This window comes from Coptis chinensis, chromosome 2, assembly GCF_015680905.1.
Source record: "Coptis chinensis isolate HL-2020 chromosome 2, ASM1568090v1, whole genome shotgun sequence".
In the NCBI taxonomy this organism is placed as follows: domain Eukaryota; kingdom Viridiplantae; phylum Streptophyta; class Magnoliopsida; order Ranunculales; family Ranunculaceae; genus Coptis; species Coptis chinensis.
This window is the reverse complement of record NC_141457.1, coordinates 53,936,847-53,963,465: the sequence shown is the minus strand read 5'-3', so window position 1 is coordinate 53,963,465 and position 26,619 is coordinate 53,936,847. Positions and strand designations below refer to the sequence as shown.

At 34.4% G+C, this 26,619-nt stretch overlaps 2 protein-coding genes and 1 long non-coding RNA gene across 11 annotated transcripts; 1 reads left to right on the top strand and 2 right to left on the bottom strand.

Moving 5' to 3' along the window:
- The first annotated feature begins 5,086 nt into the window (after window positions 1–5,086).
- LOC147516608 (uncharacterized) lies at window positions 5,087–5,867 on the top strand. Its single transcript, XR_015211104.1, has 2 exons — window positions 5,087–5,126; window positions 5,351–5,867. It is a non-coding gene; the product is annotated as an uncharacterized LOC147516608 (long non-coding RNA).
- Window positions 5,868–10,114: 4,247 nt separating this feature from the next.
- On the bottom strand, window positions 10,115–13,832 carry LOC147516607 (uncharacterized). The gene is made up of 9 exons (XM_086593332.1): window positions 13,829–13,832; window positions 13,593–13,717; window positions 13,343–13,495; window positions 12,994–13,077; window positions 12,686–12,880; window positions 11,745–11,834; window positions 10,989–11,051; window positions 10,288–10,362; window positions 10,115–10,163 (listed from the first exon to the last, which is right to left on the bottom strand). The coding sequence occupies exons 1-8, from the start codon at window positions 13,830–13,832 to the stop codon at window positions 10,306–10,308; spliced, it is 771 nt and encodes a 256-aa protein (XP_086449458.1). The 3' UTR covers window positions 10,115–10,163; window positions 10,288–10,305.
- A 13-nt stretch (window positions 13,833–13,845) lies between these two features.
- Window positions 13,846–21,856, bottom strand: LOC147516606 (uncharacterized). Of its 9 annotated transcripts, none has more exons than XM_086589144.1 (11): window positions 21,688–21,856; window positions 17,603–17,686; window positions 17,400–17,531; window positions 17,223–17,263; window positions 16,822–17,126; window positions 16,493–16,651; window positions 16,107–16,308; window positions 15,012–15,042; window positions 14,854–14,915; window positions 14,450–14,571; window positions 13,846–14,029 (listed from the first exon to the last, which is right to left on the bottom strand). In XM_086589144.1, the coding sequence occupies exons 7-11, from the start codon at window positions 16,278–16,280 to the stop codon at window positions 13,888–13,890; spliced, it is 531 nt and encodes a 176-aa protein (XP_086445270.1). In that variant the 5' UTR covers window positions 16,281–16,308; window positions 16,493–16,651; window positions 16,822–17,126; window positions 17,223–17,263; window positions 17,400–17,531; window positions 17,603–17,686; window positions 21,688–21,856; the 3' UTR covers window positions 13,846–13,887. The 9 variants fall into 9 exon arrangements, 5 of the variants coding, with proteins under 5 accessions (XP_086445270.1, XP_086445271.1, XP_086445268.1 ...); XM_086589145.1 differs by having other exon boundaries at window positions 16,493–16,648; window positions 16,822–17,117; window positions 21,688–21,817; XM_086589142.1 differs by having other exon boundaries at window positions 16,822–17,117; window positions 21,688–21,814.
- Between the last annotated feature and the right edge of the window lie 4,763 nt (window positions 21,857–26,619).

Genomic DNA, 26,619 nt, shown 5'->3' with positions numbered 1-26,619 from the left:
AACCTGAGCTATGAACAATCATTGTTTATATGAAGACTCATTGTTTATACTTATTTTAGGTATAAATAATGAGTGTTCATACCTCAATATGAGTATGAACAATCACTGCTCATACCTTAACATAAGTTATGAGCAATCACTATTCATATTCACAATCATTATTTATATCTATTTGGGGTTATTGAGCAAACACATAAGCTGATTTTACTTTCCTCCTAAACCAAAAATTGTCAAATAAAAATGTTATTGAACCCCTAACTTAGTTATTTTTCTCTTCAACCAAGGTCGAAAATATCGTCCGATATATCAATATATCGAAATATGGGTACATGATATGGAAATAATGTATATCGATTGACTTGAATCGATATATATTAGCAATATATATGATATATTTGATATATATCGATTGACTTGTTGACTGTTTGACCGATTATATTTACTGTTGATAGATAATTCTCGACATATGTCGTTATATATCAGCCGATATATCGATATATAATGATATATATTAAAATTTTAACTATTTCAAAAAGCTGGAATCTCTTAAATATCGATATAGACCGTTATATTTTGGTTTTGGGTGTGTGTGGAGCTATGTTGCAAACCGACGCTGACATTGACATTGACGCTTGAACACGAACACGACTTCGGTTATATCTCAAAAATGTAGGACGCTGGACAAACAAAGGACGCTGAAATTAATTAATATTAATAATTTTATTTTATATAAATTGAACATTAAAAACTAAATTAAATGTATCAACATTTATAAATTCAAAACTATTAAAGATAAATAGCCACAAAATTAAGTTTAATATTTCCTAATCAAACTTTAAAAACATGTCAAGTCTTAATAAAACAAAAATGAAAAATTTTAGTTTTTAATATTATTTTGATTTATTTTTATTTGTTTGGATCAAAATCCGCCCTCGACCATGTTGACCAGCGTCCGGTTGCGTCTTGACCGCGTCGATTTAGTTGACAGGTCCGGCCGTCGTCCATAAGCCCATCAGCGTCAGCGTCCATCCACGCGTGTCCGACTTGGACACAACCCATGGGTTAGAATGCGTCCGTGCTTTAGAGATCGACGGATATGGAAAAATTAGGCCATGTGGATTTGCCCGTTACCCACATTTTAGGATGAAGTGCAATTTTCAATTTTGTTTCAGTTTATCGAATTTTCAAAATTTCAAAACTTCAAAAATTAGATAATTTATTTTCGCGGCTTCCCCACACACACCACGTCCAAACCCACGATCCGCATTACACCACCGCCCAAACCCCACGATCACCATGTTCCCCCCACTTTCGAATGGATCTCCATCACATTCTCTATTTCCGCCCATTTATTACCTCCCCCATTAATTAGAGACATCAACCATCAACAACAGCAGTTGTTCTCTATTTCTTTTTCAGCTCAAGTGTCAACACTAAAAGGTAATATTTTTATATGTTCTATATGTTTTATGCTTTAGTTCTTCATGTTTAGTTAATGAACACCGTTATAAATTATTCTCTGCAATTATTCTGATATTCATGCATGTAAGACCATAGCATATTACCCAAAAAATGTAATCTAGTTTTGTAAGTGGTTTTTAGTTTGTTGTCTATGTTATAGTGACCAATTTGACAAGAGACGTTGACCATGGTAATTGGTTCATATGCTTTTGAGTTGAGTTTTATATGTTGTAGTCTCTAGTCCGAATTGATCTTATGTCAATGAACCCTTGGGAATTCACTGCCTGCATACAGAATGATGTTATGTTTGAATCTTGTTCCTTTTCGGTTATTGATTTGAGAGAATGTGAGTAGGACTCTTGTAATTTGTTTAAAGAGGGCCTTTATTTATGTTTACATACCGTCTCACTTTTAAACGTTATTGAATTTATATTTGGATGGAAGGTTGTTTTCAAGAAAGCATGATTTGAGACTAGAAAACCCGACTTCCAGAAATCAAGCAACTTCTATGGTGTATGTTCGTCCCCGACATAACTAATATATTCTAAGAGTGAAAGATAGACTATACTTAGCTCACTATTCCCATGAAAATTTCAATAAGTTATGAAAATAGAGTAACTAGTTAACTATTTTACGATGCTAAAAAAATTCGCTAGATAGTATATGCAATGTTGATATTGTCCTAGGTCTAAATGTTTCTTTATTTATTTTTTTTCTCTTAGATTTCCAAGTTCCAATGGATCGACTAGAGGAGGAGGTGGTTGGTCCGAAGATGAATTTGTATGCAATAAAAAGAGTACCTTGATGAGGCTTTTATTGGCATAGTGTCTCATATCAACAATATTGAGAAAAAGAATTCAATTGATTAAAGAAAAATAGAATTTGCAAATGATGCAAATATTACGCATCAAGGTGCTAGCGATGCTTCACCACACTTGGACTATGAAGGAGGCAATGAAAAGAAAAGAGAAGGTAAATTAGCAGTAAAGGTTTTATGATTAAGTAGGAATTAATAAAATAAAAAATTGTTGAATAGTGAGATGTTTTTGTAGGTAGAGTATCTCGGATGTTGAAATACCTTCCTATACTCATTGCTACTTTCACTATATGGATAAAGTTCGAGGAAGTTGTGAGGCCATTCACTTTGGATATTAAAGAATCAATGGGAGATGGAACTTTAATGGTTTTATAGCCTTGGCTTTAGCATTGGGTTATCGTAAAGAGAATTGGATAAAAGTACAAGCAGATCTGTTGGTAGAGTTGAGTTGCTTTAAGCAAGAGTATGTAAAGATGTTAGTTTCATGAGTTTAAAAATTGTGTGAGAACCTTTCAAAATCTGGTACGGATGAATTTATGAAGATGCTGAGAAGTTGGTTATCTTGGTAGCCAGTATCATCTTCGTTGTCTTTTTTTCAAAGGCAAAGTCCGTCACATTTCTCCCATTTGAGATCGGCTATCCTCCCTAAAATGGCCCTAATGTTATAAGTATTGGGCTTGTCGAGAACAAAATGTTAAAGCTCAAGCTCAAAAACAAACTATCCGATGCCAGAAATTGTGAAGCTCTCGGGTTTGACTATCATTATCCTACTAACGGTGATTGGGAAACGTATTTTCAACCATGCTTTGATGCATACAAGAAAGTTGTTGGTACAATTCACGAATCCCCGGTGGAAAAGCCGGTAGTGGTGGAGTTTGACGGACTTTGGATAGGAGCGCTTTTACTTCCTTGTTTTGGTTTTCTTAAGACTTATTTAGTTGGTGTAAAAAGAAGTTTCTAGTTTATGTTGTCTTTATTTCAGTTAGGTGTTTGGACAGATAGTCCTCTTTAGTGGTCTTTCATTAGTGTCAATGGTACAATATTATAATTTTTGAATTTGAGTTATTTTGTTTGTTTATAGTCTTTCTTTAGTGTTGATGTATTAGAACCCTGTTTTCCTTTGTTACTATATTTTCTACGTGTTGTTGCCTACTATCATTCCTCCTGCTTCTACGTGTCCATTGTAATAGAGCCACCATTACTAAGCTAGCAACTGCGAAGATAGGAGTCCACCTCCCGATCAAATCCTAATCCACCGGTATTCCACAAATTTCTCAACGCATGTATAAGGCTAAGACACACCGTCGAGGCGCATTATACAGAAAGGAGTTGCATGGGCTCGCTAAAAGTGAGTGAATTTTCTTAATCCTTCCATCATCCTTGAAAATATGTGCTCATATCTCAACCGATTTGCTAATCTATACTTTGAAGTGCAGAAATTCAACTTGGCACCAAATGCATTCTCCGAGGGTTTGAGGGGATCCTCAAGACAAAGAACCCCAAATTGCTTTGAGGTTTTAAGTTATATATGTACTAACACTTACACCCTCATTCTTGATATTGCTAGTGGATTTTCTTTAAAGTAGAAACAAACTTTAGAGTATTGCAGATTTGGTGTAGATTTCAGTTTTTGAATTTTTAGTGAACTGCAAGAACTTACAAATCTTGGTCGGAATGCATAAGATAAACAAGCCCTCTAGAGATGAACACATTAGCAGCTACTGGTTTAAAGGTTCTGTTCCTTTGAGTTGGGCCATTATTACCACTTAAAAAGAATGTGTTTGAGATTTTAACTGTGCATTTGCTATGTATTTTTGTACAGTAGGATTAGAATTCACAGATTTTATTTTCTCGGAACATTTTATCTTTTGTATTGTCATGAGTAGTATACTTACAGGCATTAAGTCTCTGAGTTTAGATTACCAAAAGAAAAAGTGTCTGAGCTTAGGAGTAAGAGGAATGTTCACCTTCATGCCCAAAAAATTTAGGGAGATGAGGATGAAGACAAAAGCGCCTCGTCGATGCTCATAGTAAATCAAAGCGTTAACAAAGCGTTGCAGAGGAGAAACTATTGTAGGGCCGACTGTAAATAAAGATGTGTCTCATGAGGATGTTGGATTGAAAGTAGCCACGTTAGCTCAAAAAGAGATGCGATGATAAAAAAAAATAGCCCTGTTCTGCAGGTAGCTTCTCATCCTCGGAAGAGTTAATTAAGATTCTTTAGTTAAACAATATATATATGTAATTTAATTATTTTTTTTGGATGCAGATCAAACTGGCTTAAGCTGCTAAAACCAATACATAATGAAGATAAATATGATGCGGACAACATGAATGAATCAGGGAGCCAGAATAAGAGGGCATGGAGCTAAAACCATTTGCAACAACTGAAGATATAGAGAGAGGAAAGTTGCCTCCGAAGAAATCTTATCACTACCAATGTTTAAGGTATCGAAAACTGAAAGAATATGATTTGAACGTGCTAAAATTAATCAGTGTATAATCGAAGAAAATAAGGGGAGTTCTGTGTAACTCCAATTTTGGGATAATGGCGGTGGGCACCCTTAAAAAATATCTATGCCTGCATATCAGTCATAGTAGAGACCCATGTCAATTTCATGCTAAGGCATCATTAGTATAATCCTTAAAGATTAAGGAGAAATTCAGAACATTTCAAAATGCAGTGGAGTCTAGATCTAAGTACCATTTGCATGAAAAATATTTACTGAGTTGCGCAGATTCTTCCTTGCATTTATGCAGAACTATTCAGCCGGGAGTTCTGCTACAGTTTTTCATCAAGAATTTAGCGCAAAAGGCGTGATTACTGATGACTTCTACTTCATATTTGGTATGCTGTTACAACTTTAAAGAAAGTTCAATTTGTCTCCACGCGGATCTGATGTTGTAACCTTTTTGTCATACAAATTTGGGTAGTTTATCATGTACATGATTTATGATCATAGTTAGAGGGATAGAACTAATGGAAATAGTGCTGCTTTCTATGCTTTTTGCTTCAGGGGGAAGGGTGAGGGTGTGTTTCTGCTTCGTTTTCTGACACATCATATGCCGCAGGTTCACTCTTTGGAACTCTTGAGGCAGCTAAATCGGGTCTGAATATTAAGTTGATGCAGGTGAGATCACTATATGATGCATTCTGATTTCTCTTGAATGTTATCCGCTTTATGATCCAAAATCTTTCTTTGCTAGTTTTAATAGAATTTCATTATTGTACTTCTGTTCTCAAGTGAGAAAATCATGTTCTCCATTGAATGGTTTTCAATTTGTATGGTTAAAACTTTCAATTTCTTGTAATCTATTTGAAGAAACTTATTGCATATCTACTAGAAAATACTGTATTTTCATTTGATCTTTGGTTCTCATGGTTGTTGGGTTACATGTAGTTGCTGAGGGAAGAAATACATATCTTTGTAGACTAATGTGATTTGTGCTGTTATATCAGAACTAATGTTATCTGTATTTAACGTGTTGAGCAGTGACTTCGACTTTTGAATGGCTGCGTTCATATCACAAGACTTCAGCTTGATGGTTTAAACAAAATTTACCATATAACAGTTGTTTCATTACAGAACTGAGTTTCATGTTAGATTTGCAAGTATAATGATGTTACACCATCGAGCTCTATAAGAAATGAGTACTTAAACACGTTAAACATTATAAAAGAAGAATTGAGGAAAATACCAACTACTTTCTTCGTCAGAAACAACACTATACCATTTCTTGCAGCTTCTTGTATATGATTAAGCGTATTCAAGTATTGCGCCTGTGTGATTGAATCCGCAAGATACTTCCAACGCTTTGACATTCTTCCCGAATTCTACCATCATTAGTTCGTAATAGTCGATATCATCTCCATGTCCCAACTGACCACCAGGGGAATGTCCATCTACAGAAAATGTTCCATGTGATCCTCCCCAACCCCATGTGAAAACCTTACCACCAGAAACTGCAGCCGTATGCTTCCAACCACAAGATACCTTAAACACGGAAAATTTCAAGAATGGACCTTCAACTCGTTCTGGTTCATAGATGGCCTCCGTGCAACCGACTCCAAGGCATCCATTCTCATTTGATCCCCATGTATATAGTTCTCCTCCACCTGTATGCATAAAAAACATAAAAACACAATGAACTGAAGTTCCAACCTGCAAAATAATCATCAAACGAGTTATTTTTTTCTCAGATCATCACATGAATTTTACACAAGGAATGCAAAATTGAACTGAATACATCCATGACATCATACTGTTAGGTAACGTAAAGCCACAAATGAAATAGATCCTGTCTAATAGGCTTTAAGTGCTCTTTGAATGCCCAAGAACTGGTCAGGACTCATCAGTAGGTAAGAAGAATGGCAATCTGATGTAATATATATGCAGTAGTAACTAAACTATGGTAGTACGTTTTATCAGCCCAGAAATTTTTGACACCTACTTTCAGTACAGATCATATACAACTGATATATATAGTTAATAATTATATTATGAGATTTATTATTCTTTGTTACTATTAAGAAATGGAATGTCTAATATAATTTGAGAAGGGAGTAGTGGAGTACATACAAACTGGTAATCTATGCATAAAAGAGGTGTGGGGGGTGGGGTGGAACACTTTGGATTGGTTCCTAATGAGGTGAATTGAACACCAGCACAAAAAGCAGACAGCATCAAAAAGCAGGAGTCAGTAGTGCATTACTGGCTAGCATCAAAGCCTCTGTACTACGTATATATATTTTCATTTTGAGTTCCTCGCTATCTATACAAAGAGATCACTAATCCCTGTTCATTTATTATTTTGCTGCATGGGCATTGAAGAGATTGATGGAACGGGGGGAGATTGGTTAAATATAAACAATAATTCCACAATCTCATTAAAAAATATATATGAGATTAATGTATGTATATCGTACAACACTTAGTTCCCTTTCACCTACAAGGCTACCATACAACCGCAAAGTTTTCTTTGCAACTAGCAAAACCAAATTCATCGTAAGAACTTGGACTTACTAAACTCCTTCACAGTGAACAAGAGGAATGAAGGAAAACTTGGGGAAACAAACTTCTCTGTGTCCCCTAACTGGGGATCAATAATTCATAAATAACTTGTCTAAATACACAGAGCTCTAGGTACTTCGCCCATAACTTATCCAGTAACCTTTACATGGTGACGCTTAATCCTTTTGATAGAAGGATAGAACAAGATCCGTATGTACAGAAAAGAGCTGTGTGTCTACAAAATGCTGTTCAACATAAAAAGAAATTAGTAACAATACCAACTTTTATGTTGTTTTCAACTATACAATGACTTGTCGGATTTTTTGTATGTCCAGAGTCTTTACTTTTTTATTATTACACCGCTACAGGTAAGGAACTAAGTGAAGGGTCAGGACTCTGTAAGAGATCTCAAAGTAATGTCTATTTCTAGCATGGTTACATCAAGATTTTTTGGACATTTTTGCAGTATAAATATACAAACTGGTATGAAGTGCGATAGTAAATTTCAAAGAACCGACTATTTAAGCAGACGCTTTAAGTACAATTTATATCATTTAAAAGACCTGTAAAACTAGTTGTTTAAGATGCTTACCCTCATAAAGACCTGTCTCTGTTTGGAAATGAATCAATGAAACTCTCCTTCAAGATTAAAGACACCTGATAGTGGAAAGAAATGCAGGCTTAAGTGTGTATAGTGTCTGTTAATTCTGTCAATGGAGAAGCAAATAATCATTTTTTTTTTCTTTTGTACAAGAACAAAGAGAGGAAAAAACACAAAGCCAAAAGTGACAAAAAAAATCTCTGCTCCTAAAACTAATCTACCACATGCGACACACCCAGTACAAAACGGAACAGCTCCCCTAAAGACAAAAATATCTGAGAGAAAGACCACAGCTCTTTAATCACCTAGGCTCCTAATGACTAGCTGCACACAACCACCAAGACCAAGCAGCAAAAAGGAACCACAACTTCAGAGGCACTTTCTCACTTGGAGAGAGAGACCCATGTACCAACGCCCCGCTAGCATGACACAAGCCATACTGGACATCTACCAAAGTACTATTACAAAAAAATGTGCTAAGACAAAGGCCACCTCAGAATGTTCTTGCTGACACAGGGCCAGCCACACAAAGAACAAAACTTAATAACGGTCATGTTTCTCTTCCAAAGATCATTAATGCTTCAAAGGAGAACGTCCTGTTGGATGAGACTATGGAATATCAAGTTTTTCACCACTCACTCATTAACTTTATGAATAGACTATGGGCAATCACACCACATGACCTGAATAATTCTCCAATAGAAAGAACGTGAACAGATGGTGGCCCAAGAAAATACAAAGAAATTTTAAAGTCGAGGAAGGAATCATATTGCCCTTCAACTGAGACACATTTTCTGCTACTGGTATTGGGGGGGTACCAACCTTGTCATCATTAGATTGCACATTAGTAATTGTATGAGACCGGAGATTTGAGCAAAGAGAATCCAGGTAAGACCTTAGAACAGCTAAGAAGCCCTTCGCAGCCTCAATCTGCACATAGAAAAAATTGGTATATAAGCGACCAAACAAATTTTCAAGTCGCTAAATGTGAGAACAAATTCGGACGCAGTTCAGATTGTTCCGTCCTGATTTCTACGTGTGTTGCACCTGCGTTTCTATCCCCAGGCCTCCTCTTCATAAAAATTAACAAATTGTGGGACCGAATAACGAGCAGCAAGCAATTGAGAGAGTTATTAGCATTTCACAGTCAATAACGTCTATGCACTTTGTATTGTGTTAAGAGCCAACCTGAACATCTGTACACTCAAAGACAGGTCGTCTTCTTCCTAAATAGCTTTCTCCAACAAACTTTGCATGGTATGGACTCAACGACTTAAACAACTCTTTGTTCTGGGGCAATTGAGGTAAAGTGGGAGACCGCACCTGATTTTTACAAGTATAATTTTTTTTTGTTAATTAAAATTTTATTTATTATGAAAGTTCTACTATGTGACGAAACTAAATACCTGGTTCTTGTTCGCGTCAACCAGAATGACATTTCCTATCTTCGATTGTACTTCACCAGTTTTGTTCTTTACACCAACCTACAAGGAGCTCTAAACATTTCTCATTCATATACAATAATGCTAGAAACCGAAGGCAATACAAAACAAATTTATTATAAGATTCTGAATTCAGTGATTCTATTAGGTAGTCTACACATAGGAATTCTCACTTGAAAAAAGATATTTATTAATTTGCTTCCGGAAAACACGGTATCTACTACGTTGTCTGTATAGATCTTAGAATACCTACCATGATGCTTGCACCAATGCACCTGCTATGGTTAGTGCTGATGAGTACTAAATTAACCAGTCAGACCTATTTGCACAGCAAGGAATCCACTTGCCCTTACGAATTTTGACTTCCAGCTAGTCATCTCTTAGATGTTAAAGAGGGAGTTGAAACAATTGATGATTGATGAAAGCAATACTCAAAATGTCTATATACTCTCCTCTTTCAATATCATATTCTCCTAAAGATTGTCTCTACTGAAAGTGTTAGGTGCTACATCTAAGTTTAAAACTAGATGAATTTTATATAATATCTTCAAAATTCTTTAGACGCACTTCAGAGAATTCTATAATTGTCAGTGCCAGAAAAAGACCCATCAGCATAGCTTAAAACTGTCAAGATTGGCAGTAAAGTTGCCTTGAGAGTATTGAAACACAAAAAGTGAACTCCACAAATCCACAAGGTAAAATAAGAAACAATGCAGGATTCTGCGGGTAACATATTACATACAAGATGTTTAAGAAAAAGGAGGAAGTTAGAAAATCTTACTATATATGGGACGGTGCATCCAAAAATCATGCCTGTCATTTGGCAAAACCTGAAAGTTCATACAAGATGCTATAGACTATCAGGATATACTGACACCTGAATCTCCACATTACAATTACAACGAATTGTTCAAGAAATTTTTTACACGAATCATAAAGAAGAAGGTACCATACTGGCATTAGAAGGCTCTGCTACTGGTAGGGCCGGATTAAAGAAATAACGGAGAGAACTGAAGCAGACAAGATTCCCTGAAAAAAAACAATATATCCATAAGTTTTATCTAAAAGCACCTAATATGCAAGGGCAGTAGATACACTCAAAACTATATCAGCACAACCAACAATAAAATCACAAGGTTTTGGATGAAAGCCTCAGATCAAATCTCACTCTTTTCAATGAAGTGATGGGTTTGAATTTAGAATTCAATTCATGTATAAAATTTTGACAGTGACGGCAGAACAAAACAGAGCGAGGAAAAATGCAGGCACACATGCTAGGAGGATGTGCATGTGGTGGAGATAAAATTATTGGTTTGCTGCACTGAATTTCTAAAAATGTAGTGGCTGATAGGTACTGACACACTTCACGTACATAGATAAAGCTCATAGCACTACTGACTGCTTTTTTTAAGACGATGTCTATTGGTTAGATACATAGATGTTACTGGTGAAGGCTGGACTCAATGAGCCCCAAGTCAATCAGCCATAAAACTCAAGTCATTACAATCTTCCACCTCTGGCCAAGAAACAATTCCTACACGCTCAAGTAACAGAGTAACTCCTTATTCCACATTTGTTTACAGTGGACAGGCTTTCTACAAAACCATAAGTACATGGAGGATTCACATGAAGTCAATGTCATAACTCAACCATACCAAGTTAGAGCAGACAACGACAATTTGCTTCTCCAAAAGTGCCCCTGCTAACATTGTCAATACCTGAAACATGCAAACACAATCATAGGATGTAAACGGGCACACTTACAGAATCAGATTTAAAAAGGTTTCTTGTTACCAATTTTCTTTTGGTCTTAACATAATTTATCATTTTCTATGGAACTGAAGAATTCAAAAGAAAAAATCACCCATTTGAAAACTTATTAGATTTGACATGAAACGCTGAAAAAGACGTGTGCAATGAACAAATGTTTCAGATAATCCAGCAAAATTAGACATTGGTCCTTAACTTCTACAGTTACTTAATTTCAAATTAACCTACTCCACTTTTTTTTTCCCTTCTTCCTAAGCATACAATATGAATTTAAACAAAAAGTTCAGTGAAAGTTTTAAAGCAAGAATAGGTACAAACGATTTCAACTTCAATCCAATTACTCTACATATAGTATCAAAATTACATGTATACTGTATACACTTAAATTGGGAGATGCATAATCACTTGAAGATAAACCTGAAGAATTATACCATTATAAATAAGAAGCTATAACAAAGCTGATTAAAATATGTATATGGATCACCTGATCCGAGGAGTGAACACCACAAGAATTACCCTCAATAATGACATCATACAGACATACTTTCTGGTTTTCATAAGAAGGCTGACAATTATAACTATTTCCCTAGGATCAGATGATAGGGCATGGTTTTGTCAATCGAGATAGAGCAGATAATTACATGTTCAAGGCGCAACAAGCCACATAAGCATGCAACTGTCCACACAGATAGAGTAGTTGCCTCCTCCTCTGCTAATACTGCATTGCGTGCCTGATAATATCATAGAGAAGTGAAATCAGAAATACATACATAAATGTACATACAATGCCCCCTCCCACACCCCACAAGATGAATCGAAGGCTGAATTATTTTTAAGTATGATACTCCATGGAAATCATCACCCCAAAAATCAGTTCCTTTGCACATTTTTTGACATTGCCAGAAAGATGGATGCAATATCTGCTTTACTGGACCGTTAAAAAATTCGTAAGTTGAGAACAATTTCAAAAAGAGGTTAGCTATTTGTAAATGAGCTGATATTATATAGACATGATCTCCATGGTGGTGAAATCAAGAAATTATCCCTTAAATCACCTTGTTAGGGGGCATTGTATGAAGTGCTGCATAAAAGTTTGTAAACAGAACCTACTCCATAAACATATAATACAATAAATGAAAACCAACAGCATTTACATACACGCTTTGGACATATGACTCTTGTGGAGTAGGTTCCACTAATTTTACTTCTCTTGTATAGGATCATTACTGAAAAACATTTATCATCTATTGTGCTTTCCTGATCTCCAATTAATATGTTTTTCACTGAAAATATGCCAACAGTAGATATGTGATGAGCTTATCAAAATCTTTTTAATAACATCATATCTCTGCTGCGTTGTTGGTATTATGAAATAAAAATATTACTTTTAGCTCCAAAATATTTTGAGCATAATATTACTTTTCATACCCAATGCTCTACCACAGATTCACAAGTCACAACCAACACATGCACCTCTGTTCATTGGGAAAATATCAGAACTTAGGGGTGAATCCATTTGTCTTACAACTGACTAAATTGTTATTTTTGGCATTGGTACACTCATTTAAATATAGGAATTTACCTCTACAAACTCCAGACTGCTGCAGGATTTCAAATCAATGGTTAATCCCGCAACATGTAGCACTGTTTCACTAGGTCTGTGGAATTCCAAAGGATGCAGGTGCTCCAGAGGACAGAATGCAAGTGTTGTTCCTCTGGTAGGACAACATAAACGATAATACTCACATATAATTTGCAAGGATCCATGATTGTTTGCCTGAAAACACAAAATTGCATTAGAATTAAATGGCGAAATATGGCTTCCAGAGCACCCAGGTGTTCCACCTGAAAGCATGTCAATTAATGACAAAGTACAATAGAGCATCAAACCTTAGCCCATTCAAGAATGTTGTGATCATTGTCAAATGCACATCTCGTCTCTTCATATACAAGAATGAACAGTCCTACAAACAGCTAAGTGAACAGGAGATATAAATTACTTTCAGAATGAATCAGACTTCTATAAGTTCTATATTAAATGAACTCTTGATCTGACGAAGAGTCTATTGGTTTTCACACTCAATTTTTAACTATTCTAGGACAGTCGGAAAATATCAGTAGAAGTGCTTCTCATCCAATGCCTTTATAAAATTTCACAGAGATGGTTAACTCAGTACTGTTAAGTACCTAAGCAATTATGTGAAATAAAAAATAACAAAAGAAATTGTGTGAGAGTTACTGTTCGAGTGCTGTACGCCCAGGAATTCTGCCAGACCATAGCCTTCTCTCTCATCTCATTCTCGAAGGTTATCTCGAACATATTGGCAAAATTATGACCGAGGCAATGGGATGTTGCACCTTGTATGCCATGACCAGTATTTGGAATAAATGCCTGCCAAAATATAATCAGAACAGAGATGAAGAAAGCTCATAGTTTATAGTAATCACTGAAACAAGTAGATGAGTTGCACAAAACTATCATGAGTCACCTCAACAGTTGTTGTATAAAACCCACCAGGAAACTTTTCAAGCTCGCTTGCCTTCCCTTTTACAACTGGGATTGCTAGATACTCCTCATATATCCTTCTATAGGGGCTCCAATATTTCAACGAACCTGATAAATATTATCACAAAGGGAAAAATAGAATGACCACGTATCCAAAAATATAGAATATCTTCTGGTTGTCAGATAAGAGATAACAGCATCTGCACTAGAGTCTAAGACACATAGCCAAAAACTACAAAAGCTAATCCTGAATATGCCATCATCTGGAATCCAATACTTCATAGAGTTGCCAATGTATAAAAATCCAAACTACTGCAATAGATCAACGAAATCAAGGGTAGAGCTAGTGGCTGTGACCAAAGTTTGCAAGATCTGGAAGAAACCCGGGCATTTAACAAAGCCAGCACGACCTGAGCATACCTTGCCAGGATTAAAACAAATACAATTACCGATCACCAAAAAAAGAGATGAAAGGAGAGAGTCAACAATCCAAATGCACAGATCAAACGAAAACCAACTGGAATGATTTTTATTTACCAAAGGATCTAAAGGTAATATGCTTATACGGAGGACAGGAACGAGGCTGAGGAGGAGGTGGGGGGAGTGGACTATGCTAAGTATTACAAACTTTTGGTAATCTAATATCATGAAAGTGGCATACTGATAAATACTCAAAGTATCCTCTGCTTTAAAGCTCTATTGACTAAAAAGTGATCAATTGTTTCTGTCACTGAAATAGAGAAAGTGAATTCTAAAGGAAAAATATCTGCCCACATTCAGGTTATCCTCAATTTCAAATTCCACATAAAGGCACGAATTATTATTGCGATATTCACTTACGCCTTTTCTTTAGGCACCCAATATGAGATTTGGCCAGACCTTCTTTCCCAAAGCACGAACACATTTGGACTCCAATATTTAAGGAAAGCATCGACTGCAGCAGGAGTATCAAGAGGTGCAAACTGCCATTTAAACAAAATGATCATAAAAAGTAAAAGACAGAAAAAGTCAAGAAAGATTAGTTTTCTGATTAAGTTCGCTATGAAGGCTTCCTGAAAATTTACGGAAGTATTGAATATAGAGAAGAAAAATTCAATCAATGAAACATCAAAATACCTAACCAGAATAGATATAAGACTTCCTAAGGACTACAGAGAAACTAGTTACACTTCGAAAGCACCAATAAACTACTAGTAGGCCTTAAATACTACTACCATATCTTTATACTACAGGAAGCTACAAACCACTAAAGCAGCTATCCTCTTCAAATAAGAGATCCCTGTTAAATTCTGAGATTTCCTCATTCCTTGAAAAACAGTATCTTGGTCTAGTTAAAGCTGTGGTAACGGTAACCTCTAATCAAGGGGTCCAATCAAAGAAAAATCTAGTTAAAGTGTTTTACCTGTTCCAGGAGGACCAGAGAGAAGAACACCCTGTCAGACACCAAAGAGCTACATCAAAATCTACCAATAGAAACTAAGCTTATTCCAAAAAGAATAAGATATTGCTGATTAAAAATAGTACGTAATAAATAACAGAATTAGAAAAAATTATCCGAACAAACTGCACTTATCTCTCATAGTACTGCATAAGGTTTCCCATATAAATCATTAACTCGTCAAGAAGATCCCAAACATCACCGCCTAAAACTACTTCTTTGTACATGGATTTTGTTTCACCAGCATCTCCAACAGGCTGTGTCTACAGCCTGATTTTTTTTATATATATATAATTTCAGAGAGACAAAAGATTAATTCTATATTCTCGAGATCAATTAATAGCTCGCCAAGGTGTTATGAACTTATGGCAAAAGCATGATAATTGCAAAGCATTTGATAAATTAAATCTGCCATAGCAATGTCTATTTTGTTATTACAAGAAGTCCCACAACCAGCAGAGGACATGAGTTCTAAGCTCCTTATTCATAACTGGAAGCTTGATAAAATGCCATGTGCAAAACCGTTCCCTAAGTCGATACATCAAATAAGAGATGACCATAACCAAGTTCAATAACGATGAAGACTCTAATGATTTAAATTAAAGTTGTGTGATTCACTCTGCAAAAGGTAACGAAGTTTGGCATGTTAGGAGTTTGGTTTGGGGAAAACAAATGTGCTTGGAATTTTATTAACAGACTCCCTGCCGACCACTTAAAATTTTATTTGTATTATACTTTCTTCACATTTTTCGGTGAGTAAATTTCATCCATGAAGGAAGCATAGAACACTGCATAAGGATGGCAGAATCAGGTTAAAACTCTTCCAAATAGAGTATACAGGCCAAATAGCGTATGAAACATATTTTCAAACAAGTATATTAATACTAGCTAATAATCTGCTAGTTGTTATAATAGCTTCTTATCTGAAAAGGATGAAAAATAAAATAGAATTTTACAGTACAAATTGCATATGATTTGACAAAAAAAAAAAAAAAAAATTAGGAGTTGACATATAAAAGCATTTTCTGAATTATTTAACAGTAATATGCAAATAATTACCTTTCCACAGTCTACAAAATCAATTAGTTCTTCGTCCATAGTCTCTTTAGCAGAAATTTGCAAGATTTTCTCTCTTTCTCTTTGAGTTGGCCGTTGAAGATGAAATACTCTATCCATCCGACCAGTCCTTTGTAGGGCCTGATCTATTTGCTTCAGATTTCTGGTTGTAGCCATCAAAACAACTCCATCTTGCTTTTCAAACCTGTACAAAAATAACATTGCACTTGAGGGAAAGAACCAACAGATGAAGAAGGGTTAAATATCTACACATAACTAAGACTTAAAACAAAACATTCCAATGAAGCCACCACCACCACCACCGCCAACAATAACCTGAAAGACAGCAAAAGAAGGAGTGACAAGAGAAAAGGAAGAAGAAACACCACCAGATGAGTCAGCAGAAAGAGCAGCTTGAACAAGTTTCCTCTGCAACTCAAAAGTTGATGAAGCTGATGCTTCTAAATCTCCTGAATACTGCTTTCCACTCCATACTTTCCCAGAACTCTTGCAGACAAAAGTGAACACTCCCATTCTTTCTTCTTCTTCTAAAAACAGAATTGTTATTATGACATGATGGTGAAATTCTCAAACCTCTTTTGTCTCAAATCTCAAGAGTTTACAAACAAATTTAGTGCAATAAGATTACTACTACTACACTTAAATTTCTGAACAGGCCAAGTTCATCAATAAAACAAGTGTTTCTTATCTAACATACTTTTGCTGGCCAACAGAGCAGGGTTAGGGCATTGCCAAGACATCAGGTCTAGTAGCAATGACCAAGAACTGGGACAATGTCTTTCTTCACAATTGAGTACTTCTTCACTTCTATAGCTGGTAGACTGATGATTCACTTTCTTCTGTCCCACTAACTCAATACAAGGCCTATTAGCTGGAACTGCCAACTTTGACAAACAACTGATCAACTTACGGTCATGAGACTGCAGCTAATATCCACTACTGATCACCCTGCAAAAACCTTCCCAACAGCATCTAATCTCACTACTGATCACCCTGCAAAAACTAATACAACACAGTTAACGCCTTCTGAGTTTACATTCGTTTAGTAAATATGGTCGATTGGTGGGAAAATATATCCTAGAAGATAAATGTAATTACCTGAGAAGGTGGAGGAGTTGTTGGAACCTTAGAAGAAAAAGCTGTTTGAAAAGAATTCAAGCAATAAATTCAATAATTAAATACTAAGATTTTGAAAATATTAATATTAAATAAATATATACATAGTTCAGGATATTGTAACCTTCCAAATATAACTACTCAATATGTAGTACCTACCTTGTGATTGAGGTTTAGGCCATGTACACGTAGTCTTCGTATGCCCTGTTTCATTGCAATTTCCACACTTGCTGATTCGAGATCTTCCTTTATTTTTATCAGAATTCTCCGTAGCAACAAAACCACACACACCTATATTATAACAAAAATTGAGAATTATATTGAGCTTTGGAAACCAAAATTGAGCAAATGGCAGTACCTACCACTCGTAGAATGTATCTCCTCTTCTTCGCTCAAATCGGCTGATCGAACACATTTTCTCACACGTTTTGAGTTTGTACTTGGCCCTATTACACACACATAGCATTGTAGTTATTAAAAAAATAGAAGTACTAGCAACACAACATGTTTAAAAATTATAGTTCTTCAATAATATAGATACTTGTATTGGAAAAACTAAAGCGGTGAACATAACTAGTTACCCCCAATTTCTCGATGTAATTTTGGGCACGTGGGTTTTGTATGCCCAACAACACCACATTCGCCACAACTTTTCTTCCTTGTCTCATTGTGTCCTTTAAGTCTTTTTGGTCGACCCTTAGGTGCTACCTGGGGTGGATCACGTATCAGTTCTAAGTGGGCCGCATCTCCGTGAGTATCTGATGGCTCATCAACGGGAACTTGAGGATTTTCTTCAGCAGTTGATGAGATCTCTTTTGACATAAGATAAGAATGTAGGAAATCTTTGAACTCTTCACTAGCTTCTTTAGTTTTGGAGGCCTTCAAACAAATATTCTTGCAAATTCCCATAAGCTCACTATAACAAAAAGCAGAAGTTGCTTCATTATGAACATTAACCAAAATGTGAGGGAATGACCGTTTTCACATGTCGCGTCCACCTCAATAAAATGCAACTAGAGGGTATTTCAGCACGCGTCTTCATTTTTTAAGACGGAAATGATGTGTCGGCATGGAAAACCAAATGACTCAAATAGACCACAAGAACACTTCGCTTTTTTATCAACAACATTGTATTCCACAATAGACTTGCAGTGCCTATACAAATGACGATGCAAAGTGTAGTAACGAATATTGTCACCTTGATGATCCTTCATTGAATCAACAATGTACAATGCCTCTTGCTGCAATTGCATCTTAAACACATTAAAAGCCGCCCGTGTATAGATGGAGTTCGCCTGATTTTCATACTCAGTCAAGTGGGTCACAATTACCGGCTTGGTTGTCAGAGTAATAACTTCTTCTTCGTGCTCACAGTGCCGGATCTTCTCAAGTGCTAGCTCCATTTTTCCATAGAGCTCAACCATTTTTAAACCAGGCTTTACATGAAGCCGTATAACAGAGTTCATGCTTTCACAACGTTGGTTAGTTCTACAACCACCAAAGAATGTGCCTCGAAGATATGCCTCTGCCCACCTCATCCTCTTTTTGTATATCTTCTTCACCCACTCATGGTCATGGACCTGGTGTGCTTCTAACAAATGTTCCCACATTTGGTCAAACTCTTCTTCTGAACATTTCATAAACATGAGTGAACAAAAGTCCTTTTGAAACCCAGAGACACGGACATTGTCAATACAATTTTTCAGAACGTGCCAAGCACATAAGCGATGTCTAGCACTAGGTAAGATAGCTTTAATAGCCTTGCGAATTGCATGATCACCATCTGTTATGACCGACTTAGGTGCTTTTACCATCATCATTAAAGAAGAAAACGCCTCGACGCCCAAATGTAAAACCGCTGCTCGACTCACTAGTCATAAGCGCAAAACCAAATACAATAGTTTGTCTATGATTGTTCACTCCGGCCAAATATGACAATTGGCATTTTGTATTGATTTGTCCGGTATGTTGAATCAAACAATAACACATCACCAAAAAAATTGTAATGCAGACGAGGCGTTGAATCACCCGGAACAATCGACCCAATTGGCTAAGTTCATTCAAATTTCAGATGAGTAGTAAAATTCTGGATCAATCTTCCACTTGTTTTTCATGCAGGGGAAACAAGTGTGCTAGCATCTCCATTCATATAATAAATTTTTCTCATCCCGGTCATATAATTATACAAATCCTTTCTTATGTAACCAACTTTACAAAAACGGGCCGATACTATAAACAAGGAAATCCATCACTTGACATTGTCTAATGCCCACATCAATTAGACTCTTTGCTAAAAAGCCGCATCTTCACACTGCCCATCTTTCTATGTGAGCGACCAAATATCGATTTGGGATAAGGCACAAGTGGATGAGTGTGTTCAAAGAACAAACTTATTAACAACCCACATATTGCATTTAATATTAAAAATCACTTCAAAAATCGCAAGACACTTGCATCTAGACAACTCATGTTGTTTCCTTTTGTGTTCCATATTCAAATATTTCACCTCTCTCTCACCTTGGCACGAGCACACAAAATTTCTTTTAACCGGGATATCTTTATGAAATCGGTAAACACCCGCTAGCATTACACTAAACCCAACAACCTTGGCATACTCGTTTGTAGAACTCAAATGCCTCGTTCTTGGTTTTAAAACGCATTGAAAACATGATTGCATTTTCATCTAGATCTTCCCCTCCCAACTTACCACTGAATAGATCGAAATCATTATCATTAGTTTGTTCACTTCTTGCATCTACTTCATTTGACTGTCCTTCAAAACCTTCAATTTCACTAACACTATGGTCATCTGATTCATCTTCGTCTTCCAAACTCACATTGGTTGAACCTTCCACAATATTTATTTCGGTGTCTGAAGAATCACTTTCCTCATACGGACATGCGTCATTACACATATTTATAGCCCAATCTCTGTCTTCATTAGAGATATCCACCATCACTTGATCACTATAATATGGTAATAATATAAATATGCATTCATTACTTCTTGCACTATAAGTGCAAAATAAAATAAACAACAAATAAAGAGTATACACGTGAAGCAACATTAATTTGAAGTTAAAATTTCATTTTAAAATAAAAAATAAAACAGACAATAGCATTTTAGGTTCACAAATAAATAATTAAAAGATTCACCTTTGTGTCATGAAGGGACAAAAGGTGAAGGTGAGTAATGCGTAACGATAATTTAAGCAACGAAAACAAGTAAAAAAAACTAGCAGTAAAATTAAACTCTCCTTATTATGTGACATAAGAAGATAAGCAAGTTCAATATGTGATTAAACTCCCCTTATGGAGCTCAATATTTACATGTCTTGAATCCTAGAATTGAAAATATGATCAATTTCAATTTTCAAGGAGTAGAATACCTTCATAATTGGCAATCCGGCCAGGCCAGGAATCTACTTATAATTTATAAACTATCACTACTTCTCTCGTTATTACGTTGTATAGTATTATAGTTCTTTCAAGATGTCATTCCAGAACTATAAAAGAGGTAATACTATTCCAACATCATTTTTTTTTACATTTATGCTAGAAAAAGTGACAATTTAGTTTCTCTGGTCTCAAGGATTGTTTATGCTCTTGCATGTGTCATACTGTCATGTGTGCCACTAAAATTATAGGATCGACTAACAATGCCAGCAGTGATATCAGGATGAAAGTAAATCGGTTTAACGGTACACTTTTAAGCTGTTTAACTGGTCCACCCTCCCCCTCCGTGGTATGCCTATGTCGAATCACATTTCTAACTAATAATTCTTTTTTTCTCAGCCACTTGCTCTCATTTATTTCCTCGCATTTTTGGCCATAAAGCATCGGGGTTAAGATCTCTCAACTCTTTTTCACTTGATCACATTATTCTGCATTGTACACTTTAGCACAATCACATAAATATTCTAGATTATAATATGGTACCTACTTTAACTCAATTTTGCAATCCCGCCATTTGTCTCTTGCGACATCTCAAGAGTTTACAAACAAATTTAGTGCAATAAGATAACTGCTACTACACTTAAATTTATGAACATGCCAAGTTCATCAATAAAATAAGTGTTTCTTATCTAACATGCTTTTGCCGCCAACAGAAGGGTTAGGGCATTGCCAAGACATCAGGTCTAGTAGCGATCACTGCTGTTAGCCTTAGTAGATAGTACTATCGCCTAGCACATTTAATTGCGGATTCTGATGGCATCAGTGCATTTATATAGAGGAAGCCATGATATATGTGTGAAAGTCATAAACAAGCAAGAAAAGCAAACCATTGAACCAAAATATACATGTAAAAAACTTGTGTTTGCCATTGAAGACCAAGCACCACCATATGTAAATAACAGATATTTTGAAACTAGATATTAATTCACTAATCAATCCATAGAAAAAAATTTTAAACTAAGCCTAAATTACTAAATACTCATATCCAAACCTGAAGGAGTACTGAAGGAGTATTTGAGAGATGCCCAATCCAGAGTTTGAAATGCAGAAGATTTCTCTTAGAAGATAGTGAAAAAGGGAAACAATGGAGATGAACTCGGTTTAGTGGAGATGAACCCTAAAAAGAGTATGAGAGTTTGGCGCCAACTGTTTTCCTTTTTTATTCGAACCAGCCCGAAGTAAATAGCGATGTATTTATTTGACTTTCCAATTTCCACGATGGTTATTAGGTTGGATTAGTTTTTGGGTAAATTTGGTATTTCATATATTTTTTTTTCCAAACCAGTTTATCCGGTTAGCAAGTCTGTACTGGATCATGGATTTCCTAACAAATATCAGATGTGGGGCTGAGATTAGTGCACATTGGAATGCATTGGAATGCCTGTGCATGGAAGCAAACCTCATAAAAATATTAGAAAATATTAATTATAATTTCGGTGACTTGAACGAGGTTTTCTAAATTATTTAAAAAAATATGAAAGCTAAGTCTAATTTCAATGAGACGAGAGAGTTTTTTGTAAATTACTTAAAACGGAAGGAGATTAGAATCATTGAGAGGTGTTTCTAAATTGTAAAAAATGAGAAATTAGAAATTGCCTATTCGGTTGAGAAGTGTGGTTCTTGATAACACGGCTATCATATAATTACAAGTATGCAAACCTTGCTATTCATATACGACACTCTAATATGAAAGATAGTATTTTTTAATAGCCTACAATCCCACATATATGGAACCTCTTTGGAGAGTTTGAATGTATTTCTAATTCTTATATTTTGAGAGTTTGAATATATTTCCAATTCTTATATATTTGATCAAATAAAAAAAAATTGCTAAAAAATAAGTGATTTGTAGAATGTAATTTCCTATTACGAATCAAACATTTTAAGTGTTCCAATTCTTATATATTTTATCAAATAAAAAAAATTGCTAAAAAATAGGTGATTTGAACCTCTTTGGAGAGTTTGAGTGTATTTCTAATTCTTATATTTTGAGAGTTTGAGTGTATTTCCAATTCTTATATATTTGATCAAATAAAAAAAAATTGCTAAAAAATAAGTGATTTGTAAAATATAATTTCCTATTACGAATCAAACAATTTTAGTGTTCCAATTCTTATATATTTGATCAAATAAAAAAAATTGTTAAAAAATAAGTGATTTGTATAAACTAATTCCCTATTACAAATCATACAATTTTAGTGTCTATGATAAATCACCGACTTATTTCGAATATATCCTTAACACGGCCTCAAAACATAGTTAAAAACAATTATACAAAAAATAACACCACAAATTACATAATAGAAAATGAAAAAAAAAAAAAAAAAAAAAAAAAAAAAAAAAAAACAACAACAACAACGCAATAATGACAAATATTTTAAAGTATATATCATACTGATGAAACTAACGACAAAAAACAATTAATGGGGAACCGAAAACTGGATGCAAATGCATCGAACTAACCTTAAATAATATTTAACGGGAAATCAAAAATTGGATGCAAATGCAAGCATTAAACTAATCTTAAAAAGTAATTAATAGAAAATCGGAATATGGATACAATTGCATTAAACCAACCTCAAAGAATAATTAACGAAAAATCAAAACTTTGATGCAAATACATCAAACTAACATAAAAAAAATAATTGTCGGAAAATCAGAAACTAGATGCAAATGCATTGAGCTAACCCTCAAAGATTAAATTAATGGGAAATCGGAAACTGGATGCAACTGTATTGAACTAACCTCAAAGAAAAATTAATTATAAATTGGAAACATAATGCAAATGCGTGGAACTAATTTAAAAAAAATAATTAACGGAAAATCAGAAATCGGATGCAACTGCACTGGACTAATCTCAAAAAATAAACTGGATGCAAAATCTCAAGAAATAATTAACGGGAAATTGAAAACTGGATGCAAACTCATTGAATTAACCTCAAACAATAATTAATGGGAAATCGAAAACTATATGCAAATGCAACTTGATCAAATAATAAACGAGAAATTAGAAATAATAATTAACAGGAAATTAGAAATTGGATGCAAATATATTGAACTAACCGAAAAGAATAATTAACGAGAAATCAGATACTGGATGCAACTACATTGAACTGATCTCAAAAAATAAATAACGGGAATTGGAAATTGGATGCAACTGCATTGAACTAACTTCAAAGTATAAATAACGGAAAATCAGAAACTGGATACAAATGCATTGAACTAACCTCAAAATATAGTTAGGTTATATGTTGTAAGAATGTCTCGATAAGTATAGTTTTGCATTTAAAATGATGTTTATCTTATCTCTTTCGGTATGATTGGGAAATCCTTGCTATTCAAGTAGCTTCAATATATATGAATTTTGCCTTATTAGGCAATCTCACAAAATTTCAATCAAACTTCTATTATTAAACAACAAAATGAAATTGAAGAGTTTTATCAAAGGTGAGTTTTTTTTTTTTTTTTTTTTTTAATTGAGAGTGAGGTTTTCACGTTATAAGAAATTTGGTTGAGTGATCAATATAATATTAATATATAATAGTTCTGTATGTTTACAAATATTTTTCAGAATAATTAATATAACAACACCCGTTCCCGTTCGTAGATAATCTTTGAAGATTCCACATAATAAGTCATGCATAATTTAAAGAATAATTTATAATCTTCGAGGATCCCACATAGTAAATTAAGCATAATTTACTTTTATGTCATGTTTGCAAGGACACTACAGATAGATTAGTAGAAGTTGGTATTACACACCACATTGAATAATTATAAGGAAACCGGGAACTGGATTCAAATACATAATTGAGCTCAAAGAGTAATTAACGGAAAATCGGAAACTTTATGCAAATTGTATTAAAATAACGACAAAGAGTAACTAACGGGAAATTAGAAATTGGATGCAAGTCTTTGAAAAATATTTAATGGAAAATCGGAAACGGTATGTAAATACATCAAACAAGCCTCAAATAATAATTAATGAGAAACCGGAAACTGGTTGCAAACACATTGAACTTAACTCAAAAAATAATTAACAGAAAATCAAAAACCGAATGCAACTGCATTGAACTAACCTCATTGAATAATTGGTGAGAAATCGGAAACTAAATGCAAATGCATTGAAGTAACCTCAAAGAATAGTTAATTGGAAATCAGAAACCAGAAATAATTGTATCGAAGTAACCTCAAAGCATAAATAATCAGAAACTAGATGCAGATGTATTGAACTAACTTTAAAGAGTTATTAACGGGAAATCGGAAACTGGATCCAAATGCAATGAACTAATCTCAAAGAGTAATTAACGAAACATTGAAAAATGGATGAAACTGCACTGAACTAACCTAAATGAATAATTACTGGGAAATTATAAATTTGATGTAATTGCATTGAACTAACCTCAACAAATAATTAACGGGAAATTGGAAATTTGATGCAAATGCATTGAACTAACCTCAAATAATAATTAACAGGAAATTAAAAACTTGATGCAACTCATTAAACTAACCTCAAAGAATAATTAATTAAAAATTGGAAACTGGATGTAAAGTACTACATTAAACTAACCTCAAAGAATAATTAATGGAAAATCAGAAACTTGATGCAAATGCATTGAACTAATAACCCTAAAACATATTTGTATTATATGTAGGGGGAATAAATGTCTCGACAAATATAGTTTTATATTTTAAATAGTGTTTATTATAATTCCTATATTGTAATTGGGAATGCCTTACTATTCAAGTAGCTTCAATATTATCTTCGTCACATTGGGCATTCTTACAAAACTTCAATCAAACTTCTATTGTTAACCTAACAATAAAATGAAGTCGATGAGTTTTATCAAGGTTTGATGCTTTCTTTTTATAGAGAGTGGTGCAAGAAATTTAAATGAGTAATTAACATAATTTTCATATCTCATAGCTATGCATAATTGCTAATATTTTTTAGAATAATTTAATATAACAGCTCCCGTTCGTAGGACATGTTCATGTGATAAATTTTTTTCAAGTGGGAGTAGTGTATTCTTTGAGGATATGGAAATAATCAATCTATTTTAGTTATTTGTACACATTAGTACGCAAGCCGAACAGTGATGATTTACCGCTAAATCACCATAAATCTAATAAAACTATTATACAAGCTAAATCGAGTTTAAGATAATTCCATTTGAAAATTGCAGATTAATATTCTAAAACACAAAGTGAAGAGGCTATCTCAATTTGATCCCTTAGTTTCCAAGTACTTATACACCATAATCGCTGCTCATTAACGTATTTCAATTTATTTTAAATAAAAATATATTCTGATTCGAAAATTTGCCGCTAAATCACCATAAATATAAGAAAACTATTATACAAGCTAAATCGAGTTTAAGATAATTCAATTTGAAAATTACGGATTAATATCCTAAACCACAAAGTGAATATGCTATCTCAATTTGATCCCTTAGTTTCCAAGTACTTATGCACCATAATCGCTGCTTATTAACGTATTTCAGTTTATTTTCAATAAAAATATATTCTGATTCGAAAATTTGCCACTAAATTACCATAAATCTAAGAAAACTATTATATAAGCTAGATCGAGTTTAAGATAATTTTATTTGAAAATAATGGATTAATATCCTAAACCACAAAGTGAAGAGGCTATCTCAATTTGATCCCTTAGTTTCTAAATACTTATGCACCATAATCGTTGGTCATTAACGTATTTCAGTTTATTTTCAATAAAAATATATTATGATTCGAAAATTTATGTGAGACATTTTGTAAAGCCTTTTTAGCACACAAAATATTTAATAGATCCCGGGATTAAAATATTTTAATAGATCCTGGGAGTAGTGTATTCTTTGAGGATATGGAAACAATTAATCTGTTTTAATGATTTGATAGATATTTTAGTTATTTGTATACATTA

What these genes read in the sequence shown, in the direction of transcription:
- LOC147516607 (XM_086593332.1), bottom strand. An exon ending in GGGCGTACAGCACTCGAACA is followed by an intron (nt 13,078 to 13,342) that starts GTAACTCTCACA and finishes CTGTTCACTTAG; the next exon opens with CTGTTTGTAGGACTGTTCAT. An exon ending in ACATTCTTGAATGGGCTAAG is followed by an intron (nt 12,881 to 12,993) that starts GTTTGATGCTCT and finishes TTGTGTTTTCAG; the next exon opens with GCAAACAATCATGGATCCTT.
- LOC147516606 (XM_086589144.1), bottom strand. Translation starts at nt 16,280, where the DNA reads ATGGCTACAACCAGAAATCTGAAGCAAATAGATCAGGCCCTACAAAGG. An exon ending in ATTTTGTAGACTGTGGAAAG is followed by an intron (nt 15,043 to 16,106) that starts GTAATTATTTGC and finishes GGTGTCTGACAG; the next exon opens with GGTGTTCTTCTCTCTGGTCC. An exon ending in CTCTGGTCCTCCTGGAACAG is followed by an intron (nt 14,916 to 15,011) that starts GTAAAACACTTT and finishes CTGTTTTTCAAG; the next exon opens with GAATGAGGAAATCTCAGAAT.